Source organism: Chelonia mydas, chromosome 1 (genome assembly GCF_015237465.2).
Source record: "Chelonia mydas isolate rCheMyd1 chromosome 1, rCheMyd1.pri.v2, whole genome shotgun sequence".
NCBI classification, from domain to species: domain Eukaryota; kingdom Metazoa; phylum Chordata; order Testudines; family Cheloniidae; genus Chelonia; species Chelonia mydas.
Genome location: NC_057849.1, coordinates 189,242,649 through 189,265,056, shown reverse-complemented (window position 1 = coordinate 189,265,056; position 22,408 = coordinate 189,242,649). Strand labels below are relative to the sequence as shown.

The 22,408-nt window shown below is 41.0% G+C and overlaps 1 protein-coding gene across 1 annotated transcript in view; it reads right to left on the bottom strand.

Moving 5' to 3' along the window:
* The window catches only part of MORC1 (MORC family CW-type zinc finger 1), a 96,372-nt gene extending 75,549 nt beyond the window's left edge, over positions 1-20,823 (bottom strand). Inside the window, exons 1-8 of the mRNA XM_043538504.1 lie at positions 20,743-20,823; positions 17,431-17,484; positions 13,467-13,501; positions 10,852-10,920; positions 7,565-7,655; positions 6,377-6,485; positions 3,174-3,333; positions 2,134-2,239 (exon numbers count right to left, since the gene is read on the bottom strand). Of these exons, the coding sequence (XP_043394439.1) occupies positions 2,134-2,239; positions 3,174-3,333; positions 6,377-6,485; positions 7,565-7,655; positions 10,852-10,920; positions 13,467-13,501; positions 17,431-17,484; positions 20,743-20,813 (695 nt within the window). The 5' untranslated portion in view covers positions 20,814-20,823. The remainder of the gene's footprint in view (positions 1-2,133; positions 2,240-3,173; positions 3,334-6,376; positions 6,486-7,564; positions 7,656-10,851; positions 10,921-13,466; positions 13,502-17,430; positions 17,485-20,742) is intronic.
* Between the last annotated feature and the right edge of the window lie 1,585 nt (positions 20,824-22,408).

Here is a 22,408-nt window from a genome sequence, read left to right as displayed (position 1 = left end):
GACATCATTAGTGAAGCAACCCAGGGACTAGGGAAGGATGACTTGTTCTGGTGATTTCTCCAGTAGAGCAAAACATATTACTTGTTTAAAGTACTAATGTGATTGAGGCAATGCCATATTTCAGCCAAAAGAAGAAGATGTTATAAGACCATAAGCATGCCCTGCACAGACCAGACAGCCTCCACCTCTCAACAGTGAGAAGTACCGCTGATATTTTTGGTTATCCTTCCCCACTTACAGAAAGTTCTCCTCCAGGCCAGAGATCCTGTTGGTTCATCGGCCCTGCACTTTGTGCTCTCTTAGGCTGACCAGATAGCAAGTGTCAAAAATCGGGACAGGAGGTGGGGGGTAATAGGTGCCTATGTGAGAAAAAGACCCAAAAATCGGGACTGTCCCTACAAAATCAGGGCATCTGGTCACCCTATGCTCTCTACTGCTTGCAACCAAGTTCTGTCTGCTTCCTTCACATAGCATAAGGTGCTTGAGCAAACATGCTTAGGCAGCCATCATTTAACTACTTTGTTACTGGTACAGAACTCAGGGTTATCCACAGTAGCATTATGAAAGTGCTCAGATAATGGCACCAACTCAAGCATTTTCCTTGAGATTCTTTTTTCACAACCTCTGTTCCCAACCCGTTTAGTTTTCCACATATTTCCTTTCCCTCCAGATCCCCTTTCTCTCTTCCTCAGCCTATTATTTCTCCCTCTCTTATCTAATTTTCTTGTTATTGTCCCTTCTCTTTACTGTCCCTTCTAAAAAATACATATTACATTAAATTGGTCATTTTAATTAAAATGTGCACTCAATTATCTTTACTACTACTTCCCCATGTATACAATACATAGGATGTCTCCCAGAACAATTTCCATTGTACTTGAGACACAAGTACAGAAAAGGTCTAATTTCAATTGTGAATAATTATCTTATAGTCAAGATTTAGTTCTGTGAACTCTTCTTAGATCTCTAAATTAAAAAATAAACCTCAAGACTTGGAATTATTGCATTAATAATTGTAAATTAATTTAAAATGTGCTGCAGCAAGCAGCCTCAGAGAAGATGAAAACTGTGTCATAAGTAGACAGAATTTAACTAGCTGCGTTTTAAGATCAAATATCTAAGTTACAGTTATCTGAATTACCAATTTTGTCTCTAGTGTATTAGAAATTATTACAGTGGTTTGCATAATCTTCGCTTTGAGATCTGTGGACAGCTGTTATTCAGAAACCCAAGTCTTATAGCCTTGGATTTTCAAAGAAGCAAGAGGGAATTAGGCACACAGGACCCAATGAAATTCAATGGGAGCTGGGCTTTTAACTTGCTTAGGCTTCTTTACAACAGAATCCCATTACTATGAATTTTTACACTGGTATTTTCTAAGAATCTCTTTGGAGGGGTTGCCATAGGCCAGGTGCAAAGTGAAGGGAGCGGGGGAGCATGGGGAAGGGAAGAAAGAGAGGAACTAGAAAGTTTTATCATCCCTTTCTTAAAATGACAAGGGATGTGAGGAGTAACAGAGCCCTCTTGTGTTAGTGAGTCCCCTACAGAAATAAACTGTGGCCACCTATCTGAGGGCCCACTACCCAGGATGCTTTGGAAAGATGATGTACTAAATCAAGTGTCATTTAAGTCCAATGGGTACATTATACCTCTCATTTAAAGAATTGCACCCACTTTCTTATTTGCCCCTAATATTGGCTGGCAATCCCTCAATACTGATCACAATGGGACATCTGAGGTAGCAGAACATACAGTTCATTTGTTACAGACAGCACAGGGAGCAGAGAAATTGTACAACATATAAACATTCACATCTGCATTGATTACTCAGTTTTATTAGAGAGTGAAAAAGCTTATTTGCACAACTGGGCAACTATGCCATATTTGCCTTTTGATCCTATGTTACCTCCCCGCAACCCCCGCATCTGCCAGTCAAAGAAAGGCATTTCTGCATTACTTTTCCTTGACACCCTGCTCTCATTTCTGAATGACAACATATCCATGCTGTTTTTCAGTTCCTAATCAATTGACAGTTCCCCAATAAAATACTTTTATTGGTGTATGTAACCATGTACTATTGATTACAGATATTCATCCAAACCTTTGCTCCAGTAATGTAATTATGCCACTCACTTATCAAGAAGACCAGCAATCAGAATATCCACACTGTCAGTTCTAATATCTAGCTCTGGCTCTCCACTGAGCATAAGCTTTAAGTTGTAAATAACAATGAAAGTGCCTGGGGACAGAAAAATATACATTTTTAAAGGCAACTATTTGAATATTTTAAAAGATCCTTTTCAGGTGCCTCTGTACTTTTTAATCTTGTCAGTCCAGCCTGTCTAAATAATATATACCGTATCCGAACTAGGGCTGCAATTTTTGTGGCCTGTTTAAAACAAACATGGAAATATGTATTTACAACTTATTGTATAGTGCCTGATACAAATTGAGTTTATGGACACTGAGGGCTTGTCTAGATACAGTTAGTGCACAGCAAGTTGGGATATAAAAGTTTCAAACAGCAGAAGGTCAAAGCGCACTAGGGAATTTTAAGGCATACTGGCAGGCTCCACATGACCCTTTAGTGCACCATAGACTTTCACCCCAGCTACACACTAACTCTCCATCTAGACAAGGCCTAAAGAGTCATACAGCCAGAGTGATATAAGAGAGGGAGAATTCAGAGATAAGACTGAAGGAGAAAACAGACGTTCTTAGGAACTATGAAAGGAGATGCAGAGAGAGGCTCTTCCAGATGGAAGGTGATACAGAGGACAAGGCTCTTGCATTAAGCATTACACTGTGTGAAAAGAGTAGAGGCCAGTCAAATAAGAAGAACTAGCGGAGAGGAAATCTAAGTAGTCTGGACCAAAGTGCATGGAGAATTTCAGAATTCTTACTAGATTTTTTTTCCCCCCATATAAACATTTCAATTTTGATATTCACGTAGAACAGACATTTTATTCTCTTTATAATAGCAGCCAGGGTGTAAGGTAAATACCCCCATCCTTTTATTTTCTTCTTATTAAAAAGGTCTGACCAAATAAGAATTTCAGTAATTGACCTTCTCCATAAGAGTTAAAAACACATTGCTTCTCTAATGATACTTCAGTATCACTGTATTTTAAATAATTGGTTACATTAAAATTGCATTGTTTGGTAACGCTCACCACTTCTTCCATAGATCGCATCAAACTGCTGCAGCAATTCAGTTTCACTCTTAAAAGGGGAGTATTTAAAGATGATAGACGTCTGTATAGTGAATTTCTCAAGATCACCTATGACAGGTTTTCTAGTACTTCTTGACCATGAAGTTATTGGGACTATCATCTGTTAAAAAACAAACAAACAAAAAATCACATTATGAAAAAAATATTTCAGGAACAATTACATATTAAATATTCAAAGACCAAGGTGAAATTTTTGATTGTTGCTGTCCTTTTATTTTTAATTATTTTGTGGAGAAATTATAATCCTAAAATTATTTTTAAGATAAACAGGTTTACACAGCTAAGCTACAGAAAGCTACTAATTTAAATCAATCTTTGCTACAAAAAACCAAAACCACAGATGAAATCTGATGAAAAATTAGGCTTGATTCTTCATTTCCCAGACCTGGGATTTACAATCCCACAATGTATCACATGCCAACAACTTCTGCAGAGTAAATATTTGCAGCCCTGGCAATAGGGATTATTTTAGAGGCAAACATCAGTGCCTAGGCAAACGATTTATGGAAATCAGTCACAGAACCTGGAGATGAAGGACAGTATAGATTCTGGAAAACTGGGTTCAATTCTCTTCTCTTCCACAGACTTCATGTGACACCTTGGGCAGTAAACCAAGTCTCTGTGCATCAGATGCAGCTATTATAGTACCCTACCTTGCAGGGTGTGGAATGGACAAGAACGTTAATGACTGTGGAGTACTCAGATTCAGTACGGCCCCCAATTACCGTACTCAGCCCCCATTACCAAATATCTAAAGATAGATCTAGAACACATGCAACAATGAAGTTGCCTTATAAGGCCAAAAAAAAAGTTGACTAAATAAACAGTCATTGGAAAATCCAATTATTTCCCTCTAGTCAAGAATAGCCCATTTCTATTATGAGAAGCTATACTGTACTTGAAGTACAAAGTTGGCATACACCACAATCTCAAACATTCACATATCTTTTACCTCAAGTTTTGTTTAGTGTTCATCACCTTAGCAGCTAGTTGCTATTACAAATACTAATAAGGCAAAATTACACATATAGAGCCATCTCACTAGGGATCCCTGTCACTGCTATCCATGGTCATATTTACAGTAGCTCTTCATCTTCCTATACAGTACAGAGTGTGTGTCAATATAGAGTGGGACTGTTGAGGGTTTACATGATAGTTGTGCCAGACCCATGGGGATATTAAAATGCCTCCTTTTGCAGATTTTTGAACTTCAAACATTTTCAGTTGAACGTTTCATTTTAAAACACAAAGGGAACAATTCTCAGCTAGCTAGGGACATAAAAATTCCCTGGGGCGCAAGAGAGCAGAGTTCTAATAAAGTATAAACCTGTTTTTTCCTTTTTTTTTCTTTTTTTTGGGGGGGTGAAGACAGGAAGAGTGGCCCATTTATTATTTCCCCATTCTCATAAGCTCCATGGTGAAGTCCAACTTAAGGGCAAGAAGGGTAATTTGTCAGTCATGACCAAAATCAAGAGAAGATGGGTTACATTTTTAAAACAGAGCAGAAACTATTAGGATGACTGCCTTGCCAATAGATTCTGTCATCTCTCACTTTTTTCTGGTGTCACATCCATCTCTATTCAATTCTCAAACCGAGTGTTCAAGTGAAAGTGCCCAGTTCTGTATTTGGTCATTCAGATGAGCTCTTGGGCCATGTCTACACTACACTCCTCTGCCAGCATAGCTTTGTTATTGAGGGTGCAAAGAGATGTGATCCCTGAGAGTCATGATTATGCCAAAAGAAGCCCATAGATGCACTTATACTGGCAAACTGCGCTTTTACCAGCAAAGGCTGTTTCTCTCATGAGATGGTGATGGTTTCACTATACCAGTAGAAAACACAGCTTTGTCCCCATGAGTGGTGTTTTGCTGGTATAGTATACACCACCAGTAAGTGCCCCAAGTGTATACATGGCATTAGGCTTTGTCTACACTACAAGCCAGGGGTCTGATTCCCCTGTTCGCATACACATACTTGTGCTAGGTTGATGAGAGTTAGCGTGAGTATAAATAGCAGTGTAGCTGCGGTAGCACGGGTGGCAGCACCAGGGCTAGGCCGTGATGAGTACATACTCCCCTGTTTCGGGCAGGTTTGTACTCAGCCATGCCTCTGCTGCCACTACCCATGCTATTGTGGCTTCACTGCCATGAATACTCACGAAGCTAGCACACGCACACACACACACACGCTAACAGGGAAATCACACCCATAGCTTGTAGCACAGACGTAGCCTTTATGGTTCCCAGGTGCTGTTTTACAAGCAGATGTCCTACTACGATACCATGTAGATAGTTCTTGCTGCATTTTCCATTTCTCATTCTTTTCTTTGACTGATCCCTCCTTTTTCTTATTCTCATTTCAGTCCTACCCCTGGCTCTTCATGTTAGTGAGCTTCACCTTGTTCCTTGCCCCACAAACCAACCAAGACTGAACCTTTGGGCTGCAACACCATACCTCTTTCTTAGTCACTCTAATTAGTAGTTTTTCCTTTAAAGTCGCTTTGCTGTACAAGCAGTTGGTCACTCACACTCCAGGAAGGAAGGCTACACATGGATCCTTCCAAATCCCACCTAGTCCATTTTGAGAGACAGAAAGGAGTTGCTAAAGAGAGAAGATTCTCCTAGGCCCTACCAGGTCACCATCTGACACAAGATCTCACAGAAGGGTCCAAAGAATATAATTTGTTGACTGTGATTAAGGTATTTCAATCTGTTGATTTCACTGTACCAGTTTTGATCTATACTTATCCTTCAGATGTCAGCAGAGCATAAAGCTCTGCTTCATCTTTTCTATAAAAAAAAAAAAAAAAAAAACAAAAACAAAAAAAACACACAAAAACACAAAACAAAGCAGACTTGGACAACTTTTTCCCTACATTAACAGCCATCTCTGTATTTCATAAACAATATTTCTAATGAAAAATGAGAAATTTATTTTTAATAAGCAATGCTTTACAGCACAATATATAACATTCACAGCAACTGCAGAAGATGCTTTAGAAAGTACCATCCACTTTAGGAGGCTAAATTCCATTGAATTTCAATGGGACCTAAGCACTTCAAAGTCTTGCCTAGGGTCTATTTGAAACTATTTACAAACAAAGCAAAAAAAATAAAATATATATATACACACATACACACACCTCATTAAGGCCTTCTGCCTCACAGAATGTTTGAGAGAAGATAACACATGTCATTGTATCTTCTTTCTTTGTGAATAGTATGAAGTCTTTCCCTATTCGCATAGATCCACTATAGTAAAGATACAGAAGATGTCAATTACTCTCAGATAGCTTGTTGTCAGGATGTTAATTTACTTTAAGTAATACAGACAGAACATTTCATTAATTGGCCTGATGGCCCTGTTCTAGCATGTTCAAATTAAATTTCTACTCCTGGCAAAGGGAGTTTGGAACAAAGGAAAAAGCAGCTCTTGGGAAGAGGGAGAGCCTAAACCTTAAGGGACTCCTTTCCTCATCAAACCCTCCTCAGCCAAAATGAGGTATCCACATGTCATGTTGAAAGTGTGCACAAAACTAACAGAAAGTTGTGGTTTTAGGCTGTTGGTTGCAAAACACATACATAGAGTCACACAGCTATGAAGAGCCATGGACCAGTGAACAACATATTTTAAAGGATCCACAGCACTGCTTAATGTTCCATCAAAGCAGCTGTACAGAGAGAGAAAAATTCATACCAAGGTTTAAGCAATCCTAGATGTGGTGGCAGGTCTCCACCAGCTGCTTTCTGCTAAGGTCTTTCTGTCAGCCAGCTACACCAAAACTGGGCTTCAGTGCCAGAGTAGCAGGTGGAAGTGCTTATCCAGAATATCCCCCAAGTAGTTTATTTTGGTGGGGATCCTTCAGCAACAAATACTGCTGCCTTTGCCCAGTGGAACGAAGAGGTGGCAGTCTATCATCTACCCTCTGTCAGAAGACTGATTCCTCCCTAGGACACGCAAGGCCAGGCTAGCACCAGGAGGTACCACTTTTGCCTCCTTGCACTAGCAAGAATCTGGCCTAAAAATGGCTGGAATTCCTCCTAAAACTCTCCCTCCCTTCATAGAAAAAAAGAGAAAGCAGAGGGAAATATGGTGAATATATTCCCATTTGAAATATACATTAGAAATAACTGGACAACTAGAACCATCAGGAGCTTCAGTATGCGCTACTAGGAACAATACTGAATTAAATATTGAGATGTGTTAGATGACCAAATAGAACGTTGATTTGTTTATGATTATATTCCATTATTTCATTTAGTTTTTGAGTTAAGGATCATACTTAAAAAAAAATACTGAGGCAGAGACAATCATAAGAAAATACCCTTACGATTTAAGTCCATTGCCATAGTGTCCAATCATTCTTGAGAGAGATGTCCGCTTAGAAGACCTTCCAAAATAAATCAGATCAGTAGCTTCCTCTGCAATAGAATTTTATTGTTATTGTTAAAATATGCAAATAGGACACTCATTAGAAAACATCAGGACTTGAAAACTTAAAAAACCTGTATAGATTTTAAAATGAGAATTCACTTGTTTTGTGCTAAAGCACAAGATTTGTTGAGACCTTATGATGTGGGTTATTAGCTGTCGAGCAAGATATAAATCAGACACAAGTTGTTTCCATGCTTGTCTGACTCAGTACAGAGGTAGCCAAACAAATGCTGTAATTGGATATCACTGCTGACAAAAAAGTAGCATACCAGATTCAATGGACCAATGGTCTGATCATGTATAGCAAATCTTAATACTCCTTCCCTTCTTAACTCAAGAATGACAGTAGGTCTTGGAATTGTACATGCCATAATTAAATAATAAATATTGTGACAAAGCTCTGTCCTTGCCTCCATGGGTCCCACGTTTCCTGGCGGATTTCGCTAGCCTCAGAGACTCACCGTGACCCTCCACGTAACCCTTCTCTCTCTAGAGACAAGGATCACAGTCTACTGAGCCATTTCCATCATAAGCCAGGGAGGGAGGTGAGGAGAAGTTATCCTTCCTTGCACAGTCTCTGTTGTCTCCCAGTCTCAGTGATTAATCAGGGGGTATAGGTTGGGGGGGACGGGGACCCGGGCCCACCCTCTACTCCGGGCTCCAGCCCAGGGACCCTAATAGTATCAGCTATGGTAGCTGACCTTTTAGAAACATGACATGTACAATTCCCTGGGCTACTTCCCCCACAGCAGCCCTCACTTCCTCAAGCTCCACTTCACTCTTACCTCAGGGCCTCCTTCCTTGTGCCTGATATGGTGTGTACTACTCAGCCTCTCCAACAGGTCAACTTCCTCCCACAGCTCCTGACAGGGACACCCACCTGACTAACTGGGAGGCTTTTAACTAGTTTCAGCCAGCCTCTGATTGGCTTCAGGTGTCCAATCAACCTAGCATTCTCCCTGCCTTCTGGAAAGTTCTTAATTGGCACCAGGTGTCTTAATTGACCTGGAGCAGCTTCCATTTCACTTATCCTGGTACCAGGGATTTGTTTAGCCTGGAGCTAATCTATCTATCTCCCACTACTTTTCTATAGCCATCTGGCCTTGCCCCATCACAATATTAAATATTATTTTGTATTTGTAGCTCATTTCATTGGATGAGCTAAGCATTTTAAAAACCAAGCATGAGTTGATCCTCCGCACATGAGGTAAGCACTGTGCTCATTTTAATAAGGAAACTGAAGCACCAGAAGTTACGTGACTTGCCCAAAATGATAAGATCTCTGGCCAAGTTACTGAAAGAGCAGCGAGGTTGTGATCCACATTCCTGTGCCACAAAATATTATCTCCCCATTTGCAGATGCTTTCTGCATAGTTTTTTTTTCTGCATAAGAAGGAAATCCACCAGTTGATAGCTGCAGTAGATATTGAATAGCTCTCTCCATTTGCAGTGAAAGTTGGCATGCCAAATGCCTTTCAAAGAATTAACTAACAAGGATGACTTCCAAGAACATCTGACATAGTCATTCTGGGAACACTTTATTTACAACATGTATCAACCTAAGCTGCAAGATCAAGACTCTCCATTATCTACTTGGGAGCAGCATGAAACTGCCATAATATCAATGATCTAAAATAGCTTGGTCAATAGAAGGCTGTTTGGATACTTAAAGGAAAATAAATTCACTCTTAAAGAAGCAGGAGCAACACACTAGAAACCAGGTTTTAAACTACTAAGGATTCCACCAATGGCAATGTTGGAACAATGTTATTTTACAATGGTACCGTGTTATTTTATCTGAAAAGTCTTGAGCTGGTAGTAGCACAGTGTTGCATAGTACTATAGCATTACAATGCCCCCATGACTTTTGCAAAAATATGATGGCAAAACATACAGAATTACACCCAGCACTCCTTAAACCAATGTAAGGCCTATCATAAAGATCCTTTGTTAGAGTTTTAGGGAAATTGTCTATTTGGGACCACACACAAAAAATCAATTGTATACTGAGGTGAACATCTACTGATCCTCTTCTTATAAGCAAAATGGCACCACTCAGATAAAGACTTATAATTAGGTAAAATAAATCATGTACACACTCATCTCTGCTGCTTCCTTTATCACTTCTGTTCTTCCAGCTGTGATATTCGCACTTGACAACTGATTGCACCAAGGGAACAACGTTATTTACAAGTTCAAAGCAACAAGTCCTATTTTTATTTTGATTGCTGCCTGTGATGTACACTGAAGTGTGCCTTAAGTCAGGGATTCTCAACCTTTTCCTTTCTGAGACCAACTTGCTATAAAAAACTGCAGGGCCCAACCAGGCTGAGCACTGGACTTCAGCCCAGCCGGACTGGAGGAGGAACCGGGCGGGGGCTCGCGAACCCCTTGAAACTGGCTTCATTAAGTGACCATCCTAGGGAACAGCGAAGTACACTACTTGTTGGCTGGAAATATGGTGATATGTGGGAATGATTCTGATGTTACATTTTCATTGTACCCTTTATTCTGAACAATCCCAGAGGGTTGTTTTATTATTTTTATTAAAAAAAAAAAAGATGTAGGAACTCCTGTAATAAGCAAGGAATGCATCATCGAACATGGAAATACAGCAGTCTGACAAAAAATAGCAACACTTAACAGTTTAGGGCACAATGGGAAAAATACCACGTCCAATGCAAGCTGGAGAGGAAGTTCAGGGAGGCAACAAGTAATTATAACATAGTTTTAAATTTGGCTAGGACATCAGTGTTAAACTCCATACTTTTATGGGAGAGATCCTAACAACAAATGAATGCTTCACTTTGGTTGTTTGTTTGCAATCAGTGAATTAACTGGTAATACTGTGCCTGGAACTCTGACCATTTTCTGATATGTGGTTGGTGCTATGCTTTAAAAGCAGGGCAATTATATTTCTGTAATAATCCATATATTTTACATTTCATTTCTCCAAGAAAACTTACAGTCACTTTATACATAGCTTAAAAAAAAAACTTCAGTACTATTTTACTCTGCTAGCAAAAATACTAAAAAAAAGTAAACTTGTAAATTAAGTTTGTGTATATACACACACACACACACGTATAAAATTTTAAATAATGTCTCTATATACTTAGTATTTTATTTATTTGCAGAATATTCCCTTGAACAACCAGTTAAGCATCTTTACAATTAACTTACTAGGGGTCATGCCGCATCCGTCATCCAAAAAGCACAACATAAATCCCCCTGGCAGCTTGTCATTACCCACTGAAAAAAAGAGAAAAACCTGTTAGTAATAAATGTAGAAACTAATTTGCTGGTTAGGGAGATTGTGACCTAACAACCCCTCTAGTCACATCCTTCACACGACTGTAATAATCTTTGCACAATATACGTCTTGTGAGGTATCATATGAAAACTAATAACTGACTGATCATCAATATTCTTGTGTGCTGTATGCATGCGGTGTGTATTAAGAGATATGGATATATGCTGGAATTATGACTAATGTGCATTTATGACATGTCAGGGGGAATTGGTAAACAGATCTGCCCCAGACAAAGGAATATATATTTTATTCTCTGACTAGCCTGATTGTCAGGCAAAGATGACAAAGGTCCATTTTTATGTTTTAGGTAAACAAAAATCTACTAAGATAACAAGTGGGGGAAGAAAGAGCATGGCGCTTCCTTCGCCACCAGACTCCATGTTGCCTTCCTCACAACTTGAATAAACTTTTGAGGGGTAACCCTCAGAAGAAATAATTTCAAATGTTTACTGGTGTATAAAGACATAGGGGTCTAAATCTCAAGTGATAAGCGACTGAATCAACTGACTGTATACAATATTATTGTATTATAAAAATGTATAAAGGGAGGTCTTTTCTGAAAGCTAATGACACCCTAGTAAGTAATATCATGGTGAAATGTATTATTACATGGGGAAATATGGATACTTCATAATATTATGCTTTAAAGTCTGTGGCCAAACAGGGAGAAGCAGGTTCCCTCCCAGACAGGAAAGAAGGCAGCTATTACCTGTATCCTATGTAAATTAAGTATTGTGGGATCAAAATAATGGATGCCCCACTTCCATACAGGGAATGAAGCCCACAGGAAGGAAAACACAGTGTGAGGTCCTCCTGCCTCTTGAAACAATAACAACTTAAGCAAGGACAGAAGCCATCTTTGGCATTCATCACTGCACAGACAAGGGAACAGTGTGCTTACAAGCTGAGAAAGATGGGTCCTTCCACCAAAGAGGAGGGCGGGGAGCTTGAAGTCTCTGGAAACTGAACATAGGTGAGAAGCCATCTTGGAAGAAAGGTTGTACCTTGCTAGATTAAGATTTAAATGCATGTTTTCACTTTTATTTGCTCGTACCCTCTAACTTTATTCCTTTTACTTGGCATCACTTAACCCATGCCCTACTGTTAAGAAATTTGTTTTATTTTTACTATAAACTAACTCAGTGCTATGTATAAATGGAAGGGTGTATTTATCGCAGTTAAGTTTATAAACTGTGATGTGCTTTTGTGTTTTAGAGGAACAAAAAAACCTTATTTCTTTGAACTATCCAGAAAAGGGCTGGACATTATAGAGTACATGGTTTCAGGAAAACTCAGGACTGGGAGTATGCTGGGGTCACCTTGCTGACTGTGACCAAGGCTGGTGGAAGCCAGCATGAGGTACTGCTGACGTTAAAACTGCTGAATTAGGGCTGCCTACGACACGGACACTCAGAGTGTGACCTGCACACTTGGAGGCTGGTTGTGAGTATCTCAGCTAGGAGCTATAGCAGCAAAGCATTGTAAGGCACAGGGTTGCAGGACAAGTGGTGACACAACCCCTCACTGGTCTGGATTGCCCGTCGATCCCCGTAACTGATACCCAAAGCTCACACAAGTCATTTTTCAGTAAAGAAGAGAAATGATACAATGACAAACTGTTGTTTTACTATACTTCTAATTTTCTGTAATTTAAACCCAGTGGTTGGTAAGTATTAATATATTTTATTCTTTGTGTTCTAAGTTCTGCAAAAAAGCAACTTGTCAAGACACCACTTTCCAACCTGACTTAACTAAAGAAAGAGAGCTGTGCAAGTCTTGATGTCTGTTCAATATCTCAGCTGGAGGTCTCAGAGGCATGTAAAGTGAATGATGCAACTTGAAAAACAGGTAGAAACCAGCATGAGACATCTCAGCATCCCATAAGGGAAGCTATATGGTGGGAATCTGGCTAGCGTGAAGCTCATTGGGGCAAAGGGATTAGGCCAGCTCTACTCCAGCTTTCAGTGGGATTAGCTGGCCAAACAATACAAATGTCAGTGAGAGTTCAACTTTGCAAAATAGATGTTTCACCAGAATAAAATGAGAAAAAAAAAGAGAGAAGAAACAGTGAATTTTTTTTAGCTACTTCTATATCTCCAGTGAACAGCCCTGCTGAAAATACTAAAACCTGATTTTACAAGAAAGATGAAATACTTCTGCATTCCTTTGTTCATTGATGCCGGCAACAATACTCATATACATGCAGAAGCATTATACATTCTGTATCCCAGCCATTGAAAGCAATAGTTAAAGACAGTTAAACAAGCCTCCTAAAAGGCAACATCCATTTATTTGTGGGATGATTGCCCAAGGAAAATGGAAACCCCCATCACCTGATATTTCCAAAGCCAAATTTTCAACTACCATGATAGCGTACAGACAGACACCTGCAACTAAGGAATCAGATGCAGACCAATGCCCTCTTGATATGCCTCTTGCTGACAACTGGCATCACCCCCTTTAACAATTTGTTTATGGCACTTACCAGTAAATATGTCCAGTCTGGTGGCTCCTGCATCTCTGAAAACAAAAGTACAAAATTACCTTCCTCTGACCACAGAGGGGGAAAAAAGGAGAATACGTTTGACTAATAAAGCTGGACCAATTCTTCACCAAGCTCATATGCTTGTATGTTTCCCCATCCCCTACTCTTCTTCTATTTTGTCTTTAGATTGTAAGTTCTTACAGGGAAAGATGGTCTCTTTTCTACATGTGTATAGCAGCACCCTTTGGCTGTACCAACACCATACGTCGAGTCATTGGAAAGACAGTAACAAGCCCTCTGCTAACAGTTGCTGCTGAAGTATCTGAGACGTTACAGTAATCCATTACACTTAAAGCAATATTTATCTCATACTATACAGTGTGGTAACTTAGTAGAGGATAACATGTTACTGCCAGTGTTTGACTTAAAATTATTAACTGGCAGTCAAGAAAGTTATATCCATTTGAAACTGCAAATAAAAGTTAGATTCAAAGTGGAGAAAAGTCACTCCCGCCTTTAGAACCCAATACTGCATTCTTTGCCTACCCAAATCTTTTGCCTCCAATGAGAGCTGAAGTAGTATAAGGAATCCAGAATTATGCCCTTACTTGCCTGCAAAGTTCCAGGAACAGGTTGTTAGATTTCTCCTATAAAGAGAGATAACTGTCTCCCCTGCCCCAGGTTACCATGCAAGACTGCAATGCTACTGACTCTTCCAAGGAAAACAAAGATCCCTGAACTCAAGCCTAAGCAAAAAGTTTTGGATTTCACTGTGAATAAGTCATCAACAGGACTGGGACAAAATCATTCCACAAAGAGATGTAATTTTAACTTCAAAGCCATTTGTATCCATTTGTAGCAAGCTACAAGGATACTAAAGGGCCCACAGCAGATGAAAATGGCCAAGAGCAACGACGCTCACGTGTCCCTCTCAAGCTTTATAGAATTCAGTTGTCTTTCAAAGTAAAAAAAAGCCTGAAGCAAGGCCTTAATGCAACATTTGTATTGTTTACTACAACCCTCCAGGAGACACGATGTTCCTTGGCCTTTACCCAAGCCATTTAGTTCACATACATATTGGAGAAAGCGGTCATGTCAGCAGCTAAGGTTGATACCAAAAGAGACAATAAGAGGATTAAGAAGTAGCAAGTTATAGACTGGAAGCTCTTTCAGAAGAAAGGAAGCCAAGAGTGCTAGTGAGGCATGGGGAAGGTCAGGAAGTTTAAACAAGTCAGGGACAGTTAAGAAAAAGCCATTAAATGTTCCTGATACTTATATACAACGATCATGATTCTCATATTACTATCCATGATTTGTTTCAAACCCAAACACTCCAATGAAGGTAGGTCAGAGACTCAGAGCACCAGCTAATGGGATTCTTGGTGACATAACGTCTAGCATAGAAAAGAAGGCATGATCTGAAGACTAAGTGCCTTAAATGTTGATAGTTTGTCAGTTACTCACCTATTTCTATTAACACCTCAGAGGTACTGATCTGGAAGAAATTCCACGTTTCAGACCAAAATGGTTAATAATGGATTTTTAGAGAGAGTTAGTCTGGCATCAAACACCCATTTCCTTCAAAGTAACCTCCTCTTATCTGATCCTCTAATGAAGTGATACAGTTGAATTTGTCACAAATCTTTTGACAGCATCTCACTGATGGCAGAGATAAGATTCAAATTTCACTGCCGGGTCATGTAGGAGAATTATGCCAGTAAGAAACCAACTTTACAGGGATCAGAAGTCTGCAGTAGCAAAGGGAACAGACAAATATTGGCCCAATAACTTTTCTGTACTCTTCCCAATATCCAGGTGCAATCCCGCTTTAATTGCTTCACTGTTCTTAGCAATTGTCCCACATATAATCATCAAGAGACTAGATGCAATGCAAAATATCCATGGAAAGTTAGTTTTTCTACAAGTACAGGAGAATTTGATTAATCCTTTAACTCACATGCAAAATAAAATGGTCAACTCTATTTACTAGGAAGGATTTAATAGAGTTCCTAAGGCTTCATATTACTAAAAATACTAGAAACATTTATTAAATGCTATGGAGAATCAAAGAACTAAAAAACTTACCTGCACTAGTCATGTCAATCAACCAAGCATATTTTGTGATGTGTCATTCCTTGCTTGTCATGTGCCTTTACCTAATGACTAGCTGGCAAAATTCATTCATCAGAAACATATCTCCCAAACTTTCATTTTCACTAGCAAAATTCTATTGCACAGTTTGAAAGGACATGTCAAGATTTTTCTGCCAGCCAAGATTTTTCTTCGTACTTCCAGAGTTATTCTTACTGGATTTAGCCTAATGAGTCTAACCAAGCAGCTATCTTTTCTATTTTAAAAATGTTTCATAACAGAAACAGGGTCTGACATTCTAGTTCTTGCCACGTGGAGATAATAGGAAAACCGTGCATTGAAAACTGGTAGTAGTTAAACAGAACTGAACCGGTTGCACACTGAAGACCTAGCATTATCCTGGGAGCTATTTTATTTTTAGCTAAAATCAAAGTTACTAAATTAAAGAAAAGTTTAAAAATTCAATTTCTCTATGTTTGAGTATTTTGGCACAAACTACAAAAAACAGCTTTGCATTATGAAATACTTTCCCAGTTAGTGAGTCACGCACAGTGTGACTAATCATTTTGCGTATTTTGAAAGAGTTACACCTATTTAAAACAACTAAACTCTTAAAACGAAGCTGTATGTGTGCACAATAAAAATGTTTTAGTCAGCTGACACTTTGGGGTCCCTACAGCGAGCAAAACTACAGCCAATCCCAAGTATCTCTTCAGAGTGTGTTGGACAGCCACTCCCAAGACCTGAGTTCAGTCAACATGAACTGGCAGATGTGCCCTAGGGGATAGGGCATATTGGAAACACTCTATATTATGAGAAGGGGGAGCACGAAGTAAAGAAAAAGGGGAAGCGGTACAAAGAAAGCAGATGAATGGGTACAGAAATGCCTGAAATGCCGCATCTGTGCCGCTGTCCACACTAGACATGCTGCAGTTGTGCTGCTGTCACACTTCGGTGTAGACATTAACTGCAGTGATGGAAGGGATTCTCCCATCGGTCTAGTTAATCCACCAACCCAAAGGGGTGGTAGCTAGGTCAACAGGAGAATTCTTCCGTCAAGCCTAGCACGGTCAACTCTAGGGGGGTAAGCCGCTTAACTACATCATTCAGGGGCATGGGTTTTTCACACCCCTGAGCGATACAGCTGTCAATTTAACTTTTGAGTACAGACCTGGCCTCAGCATATGTAACACCACCCCAGCATTAACCCACTTGAGAGAGAACACGTATGCAGTGAGGCCTACACAACAGGCCTGCAGTCAAATCCTCTTTAACACACCTAAGTCTGAACTTACTTGTTTTTGTCACCTTATATGCAGTCTCTGCACCCAAGCCATCAAACACTGAGCATAGCGTTTGCTACTCTGAATAGTAAGCATCACACTTAGTTTTCAGAATCAGGCCTTTTATGATTACATGCAATCATTAAAGTTACCACGATTTGCTAGTGAGACACACTGTAGGCCTGATATTTGAGGGACCAGCCTTACGAAATGCTCAGTGACCTCAAATTCCAGTGAGGGCACCTGGCCTCTCAGGATCAGTGCTTTAAAATGCTTCACAACTTCAATTAATGAAGAACAATTAAAACTGAAGTAGGACAAGTACTGTTTCACTGGGATCATGTTCCACGGTACACTTGTATGTAATTTAGGCCATGTCTACGATACAGCACTGACACTAAGAGGCTATTCTGAAATAGACATACTGGAAAAATATTTGTAGCATAGACAAGGTGTCAGGCAATCCTGAAAATGACTTGATCACTTCCACCTGTGGAAACATTTGCCCACCTCTCACTGGCAGAGTCAGCCTTGCTAAACATTTAAACCCATAAATAATAGAACTTGGGTCCTACAAGCATAATATTTACCGGGCGTTGTCAATCAGTTCAGCAATCGCTCCAAAGAGAAAGTCATGAGTGGTGCTAAAATAAAGGTAAAAGTTGGTTAAAACCTACAAGCAATTGGTAATACCAAATCAAGCATCTGTGTATTATGGAATCTACATAAGGTATATGTTCAGTTCCTGAAACACATGAAATTGTATAAAAGCAGATTTTAAGTTGAGATTCAAATACACACATATTATTGTGAAGGTTAGTGGTAAAGATTTCTAAAAACTGAATATGCAGGCAGAATGTGCTGGTCACTCTGCACTTTAACCTGTTATGTATATTGCATTCTCTAATTATGTGTGTTACACATCATAACATTTTCACTACCCTAGTGGTGAAGCAGTTAAAAGAGCTTGTTTTCTGTTAGGATATAAGCAAAAAAAAAAAAAAGTACACTATTGATTTTTTTTAAAGTTGGTAGAAAAAGCTAATTTCATTTTGTGGCACTGGCAAGTAGCAATACAAGCTCCCTGTGATGCTATGACCTATTAAAACTATATAGACATCAATATTCTTGAGCCTAGTTCTGGTCTCACAACAATATCTCTCCATTTTCTATTCTATCTCTTCCAGGACTGAGGATTCAATTTCATATTTTCAGAGAGTTCAAGGTCAGCACAGACCACTAGATCATCTAGGCTAGGGGATTTCAACCTATGGTCTGCAGACCCCTGGGGGGTGGGGTGTAGACTATGTCTAAGATACCCAAAGGAGTCCGCACCTCCATTCAAAATTTTTTAGGAACCCACCAATGAAAAAAAGGATGAACACACTTATTTAGGCTGACTTCCTGTATATCACAGACCATTAAATTACACCACATATCACACACTGAGCCCAATAACTTTAATTAAACTAAGCACTTTAGTCCTCAAGCATCTAAACTGTTCTGTGCCATAAGTAGAGAACAGGAGAGACTGGGGTGCTACCTATGCCAAAGACCCCTGCAATGGCAAGGAACTGATTAGATGAGATATGTCTAGATAATCCCAGCAGCAATCTATTCCCCTTGTTGCAGAGGAAGGTGAAAACCTCCAAGGTCCTTACCAATGTGACCCATAGATAGCAATCAGTCAGACCCTGATCATGTGATCAAGATCCACCACCCAGACATCGAATACACAGGATTCCTTGTACCAGCTCAGGAGCACTAGACCCATTCATGGTCCTATCTCCAGCTGTGGCCAATCTGTGCATCTGCCATCCCTCCTGCCCCAACAATACATCTGGCCAACTGTGCATCCGGGGATAAAAACGTGCACATAAGGATCAATTCATCCCATATTCAGCAACAGCAGGTGATTTAAGCTACAGGAGCTGGAGGATGGGAGCCAGATTAACAGAATGCCACCCCTTTGATTAACTGACTCAAAGGCAGGTGGCATTCTCCACAGAATTAGGGATTTAGCTCAACTGTGTTAATTACAACTGTGCTGTAAATCACACCAACAGCTGATAATGCCTACTGCTGCCTACAAGAATACTAATGGTGCTGTTCATGGTGCTCTAGTAACAGAACTTGTCAGACTTTTCATTTTAACACTGTATTTTCAAGTTTTATTATAGAGAAATATATGTATGAGAGAGACATTTTAGGTTAAAGCTTGTCCTCAAAATTCTATACTCTCAATGAAGAACTTTTGGCAGAGCATTATTCTAACGTTAAAAGAGCATCTGAAATTCAAGTATTGTTTATTTGAACATCTCAAACTTCTGAGCTACAAAAATGAAACATGACAGCAACACAAGAAACTCTTGACAGAGGGTTTAAACTCTGCTCCTTCATGTAAGGAACAACATCCTTCAATTCCCACCCAAAAGGTTATTTAAGTGGTAATAAAAATAATTACTTCTTGTCCTAACTAAACTACTTTTACTTTGCACACATATTCCAGCAACTGTGCAGCCACACCAGTGCAAGCAGTAACGTAAGTGCTCGACTAGACAGAGCCCAAGCCCTTTTAGAAAGAGAGTTTTTTAAGCCACCTGAGCACTATGTACAACAGTGCTTATGTCATCGTTGGCACAAAGGCGGGAAAAATGTGTGTAGCATTTTCTAGCGAAGATGCAGCCTGGGACTCCAATAGACCACTCTTACTTAACCCATTCAAGGGAGTACTAGAAAAGACTAGCTGCCAGCGTGTAACACTGTTGCCTATGTCTCAGCAAGATTAGAAGACAATAGTTAAGACAACAGCAGCCAGTCTACACTAGTTTGTGACCTGTGCTGATTCTGTCTTCTGCAGGCAGCAGCGATGGCTGCAACTGCCACTAGAGCTGCAGTGGTGGTGCAGTCGTGGGAGACAAAATACGCAGGAAAAGAAAGCACCTCAGATAGGAACACATCACAGGCTTCTTAACATTCTCCTGATTTCTTCAGCTTTTCGTGCAGAAAGACCGGCTAACTTTTCCTCCGCACAACCAACTTTTATTGAACTCTGAGAGCTACAGTCAAATGGACTGAGCATAGCTCTGGGAGTCAGAGGGGTATAGTTCTGTTACTAATTTAACTATGAAATTGATGTATGCCCCTTGGACAAGGCACTTAATCCAAATTACTTTAAATGCTTGCTATTTGCGGGTGCTTAGATGCTGGCAACTCCCCTTGCCTTCACTTACTGATGCTCGAAGCTTCAGGAAAAGAAAAAAACTGCACCCCAGGGCAGAAAATTAAGTACCTAGAAGTAGCAAATGTTTTTCAAAATATACGCTTTAACCCTTGTGCCTCGGTTTCCCTACCTGAGAAATGACATACCTACCCTTTTAAAGCTGTTTGAGATCTACAGATCCAAGCGCTTTAGAAGCAGTCGTTGTTAACAGACTTGGTGGAGCCAGTAGAGGTTTATTTTAAAAGACCTTCCCTATGTTGTTGAGAGGCAATTGCCAGCGCTTGGGTAGGAACTGTTTTTTTCAACAACAGATGGAAAGGTCCCCTTGGAAAGCGAGGTGGACCGGGTGAGGGGCTTGGGCCGGAGGGGGAGTGGGGCGGGTTGAGTATGATCCTGCTAAGGAGAACAGACCATTTATTTGGGAGGGAAGCGTGTGTATGGCTCGCCAGCCCAAGCACACACCGAGGGGTGGCGGGGGTACGGCCCCTTTCCGCTGCCTGAGCCTGGGAGCACAGGGCATATGCACCCACCCCGCTACCCAGCCGCTCGTGCCGTCTGCCACTGCTGCTGCCCCCGCCCCCCAGCGCCGCGGTCTTCCCACCCGCAGTGCCCCGTGCTGCGGTGACCAGGGCGGGGGCGGGCACCAGGCACGGCACGCTCGCCGCGAAGAGCCACTCACGAGTTAGCGTGGAGATAGTCCAGCCTCAGCTCCGCCCTGCGCAGAGCCCCGTAGCGCCCGCCCGCGGCCATCGCCGCCCGAGCCCGCGCGGGTGGGACAGGCCGCCCCCCAGCGGCCGCACGGGGCTGGGACCGGGCGCTCGGGGCGGTGCCCTTGGTGCGCGGGAGGCGGCCCCTGGCGGCGGCAGCGCGCAACGCAACCGCAGCGCCTGCGCGGGGGCGAAGGGAGCGGGGCGTTCTGCTCCAAGCGACCCCGCCCCTGGGGCAGGAGCCAGGGCCGAGCCGCGTTCTGCAAGCCAGAGACCGGCCAATTGCAATAGGAAAGGGGCAATCCCCTGCTAGAGAGAGGGCGGAGCTGAACTCCACTCACACGCGTAGGGAGAGTGGGGGCGCTAATAAGGGGCAGGGGATGACCCAGGCAAACTGCCTCCCATGGGCACCTACAGAACCCCCACAGGACCCACTGTCGCAGCCCATTGCATCCCCCTAACCACCCAGAACCCTGCACGTCCCACCACTCTCAGGCACCCACCAGCCTGCCTCCTGCAGCCCCAAACATCCTACAAAAGGCTTTTTTTCCCGCTCTCCTGGGGGTAAAAGCTCAACTTACATGATCACTCTGGTTACAGTGTGTATGGTAACACCCATTGTTTCATGTTCTCTGTGCATATAAATCTCCCCACTGTATTTTCCACTGAATGCATGTGATGAAGTGAGCTGTAGCTCACGAAAGCTTATGCTCAAATAAATTTGTTAGTCTCTAAGGTGTCACAAGTCCTTCTCCTCCCCTTAGTCCCTTGCATCCTTCCAGAACCCATCAGCTCTCCTCCGGCATTGATCACTCCCCGCCCTTTTACAGAGCCCCTGGCACCACCCATAACATAGTCTCCTACACAAAGCCTCTGGCCCATCCTTCAGTCATGCAGCACTCATAATGCTGCCACAGAGCCACTTTTTTCAGCCCCACTCGCAGTCAATCTAGAATGCTTCAGCCTTAAATCTTGTCACAGTATACTTAAAAGGGGGAATTGTTTGCAGTAGAACAGTCAGAATTGCCCTTGTAAATAAAAGGACCTATCTTTTCATCCATGCAGAAGGACGAAAAACCCTGTATTTATTTTATTTAACATTCAATTTAATGTTTTTAAAATGCCAAGGAACTGCTTCAGTAGCTTTCCTAAGGTTGATCACATCTGTCAAAGTAATTTTTCTTTTTAGCTTTATATTTTTGGATTTTTATTTCAAATGGCATGTTATAACAACATTCAAAAGTAGGGCATTTAAAACAGATTTCACTACAATCTGAATAAAACCAATACTGAAGAATTCCGGGTCATAGTGGTGTAGTTCATATGTTACCCATGTGTTCCAAAAAATAAGAAAATGAAACAAGGAGAGAGGAAGTCTTTCATTAAAACGTGTTCTTGCCAACAATTCTGTGAAGCTTTACCAAACAGTCTGTGAGGCTTTACCAAATATCAAAACAATGCAATCCAATGCACTTAAGATTTGTTGTTGATTATACTTCTGCTGTTTATGCAAACATGAAGGGACTGCTCCTGTTGAAGTCAGTGACTTCAATAGCAGTGGAGTCATGCATAAAACCTAGAAAGTAGCATAGAGGTGGGGTGTCTTTGTACCAAGTGATGATGGTGACCAACAGAAAA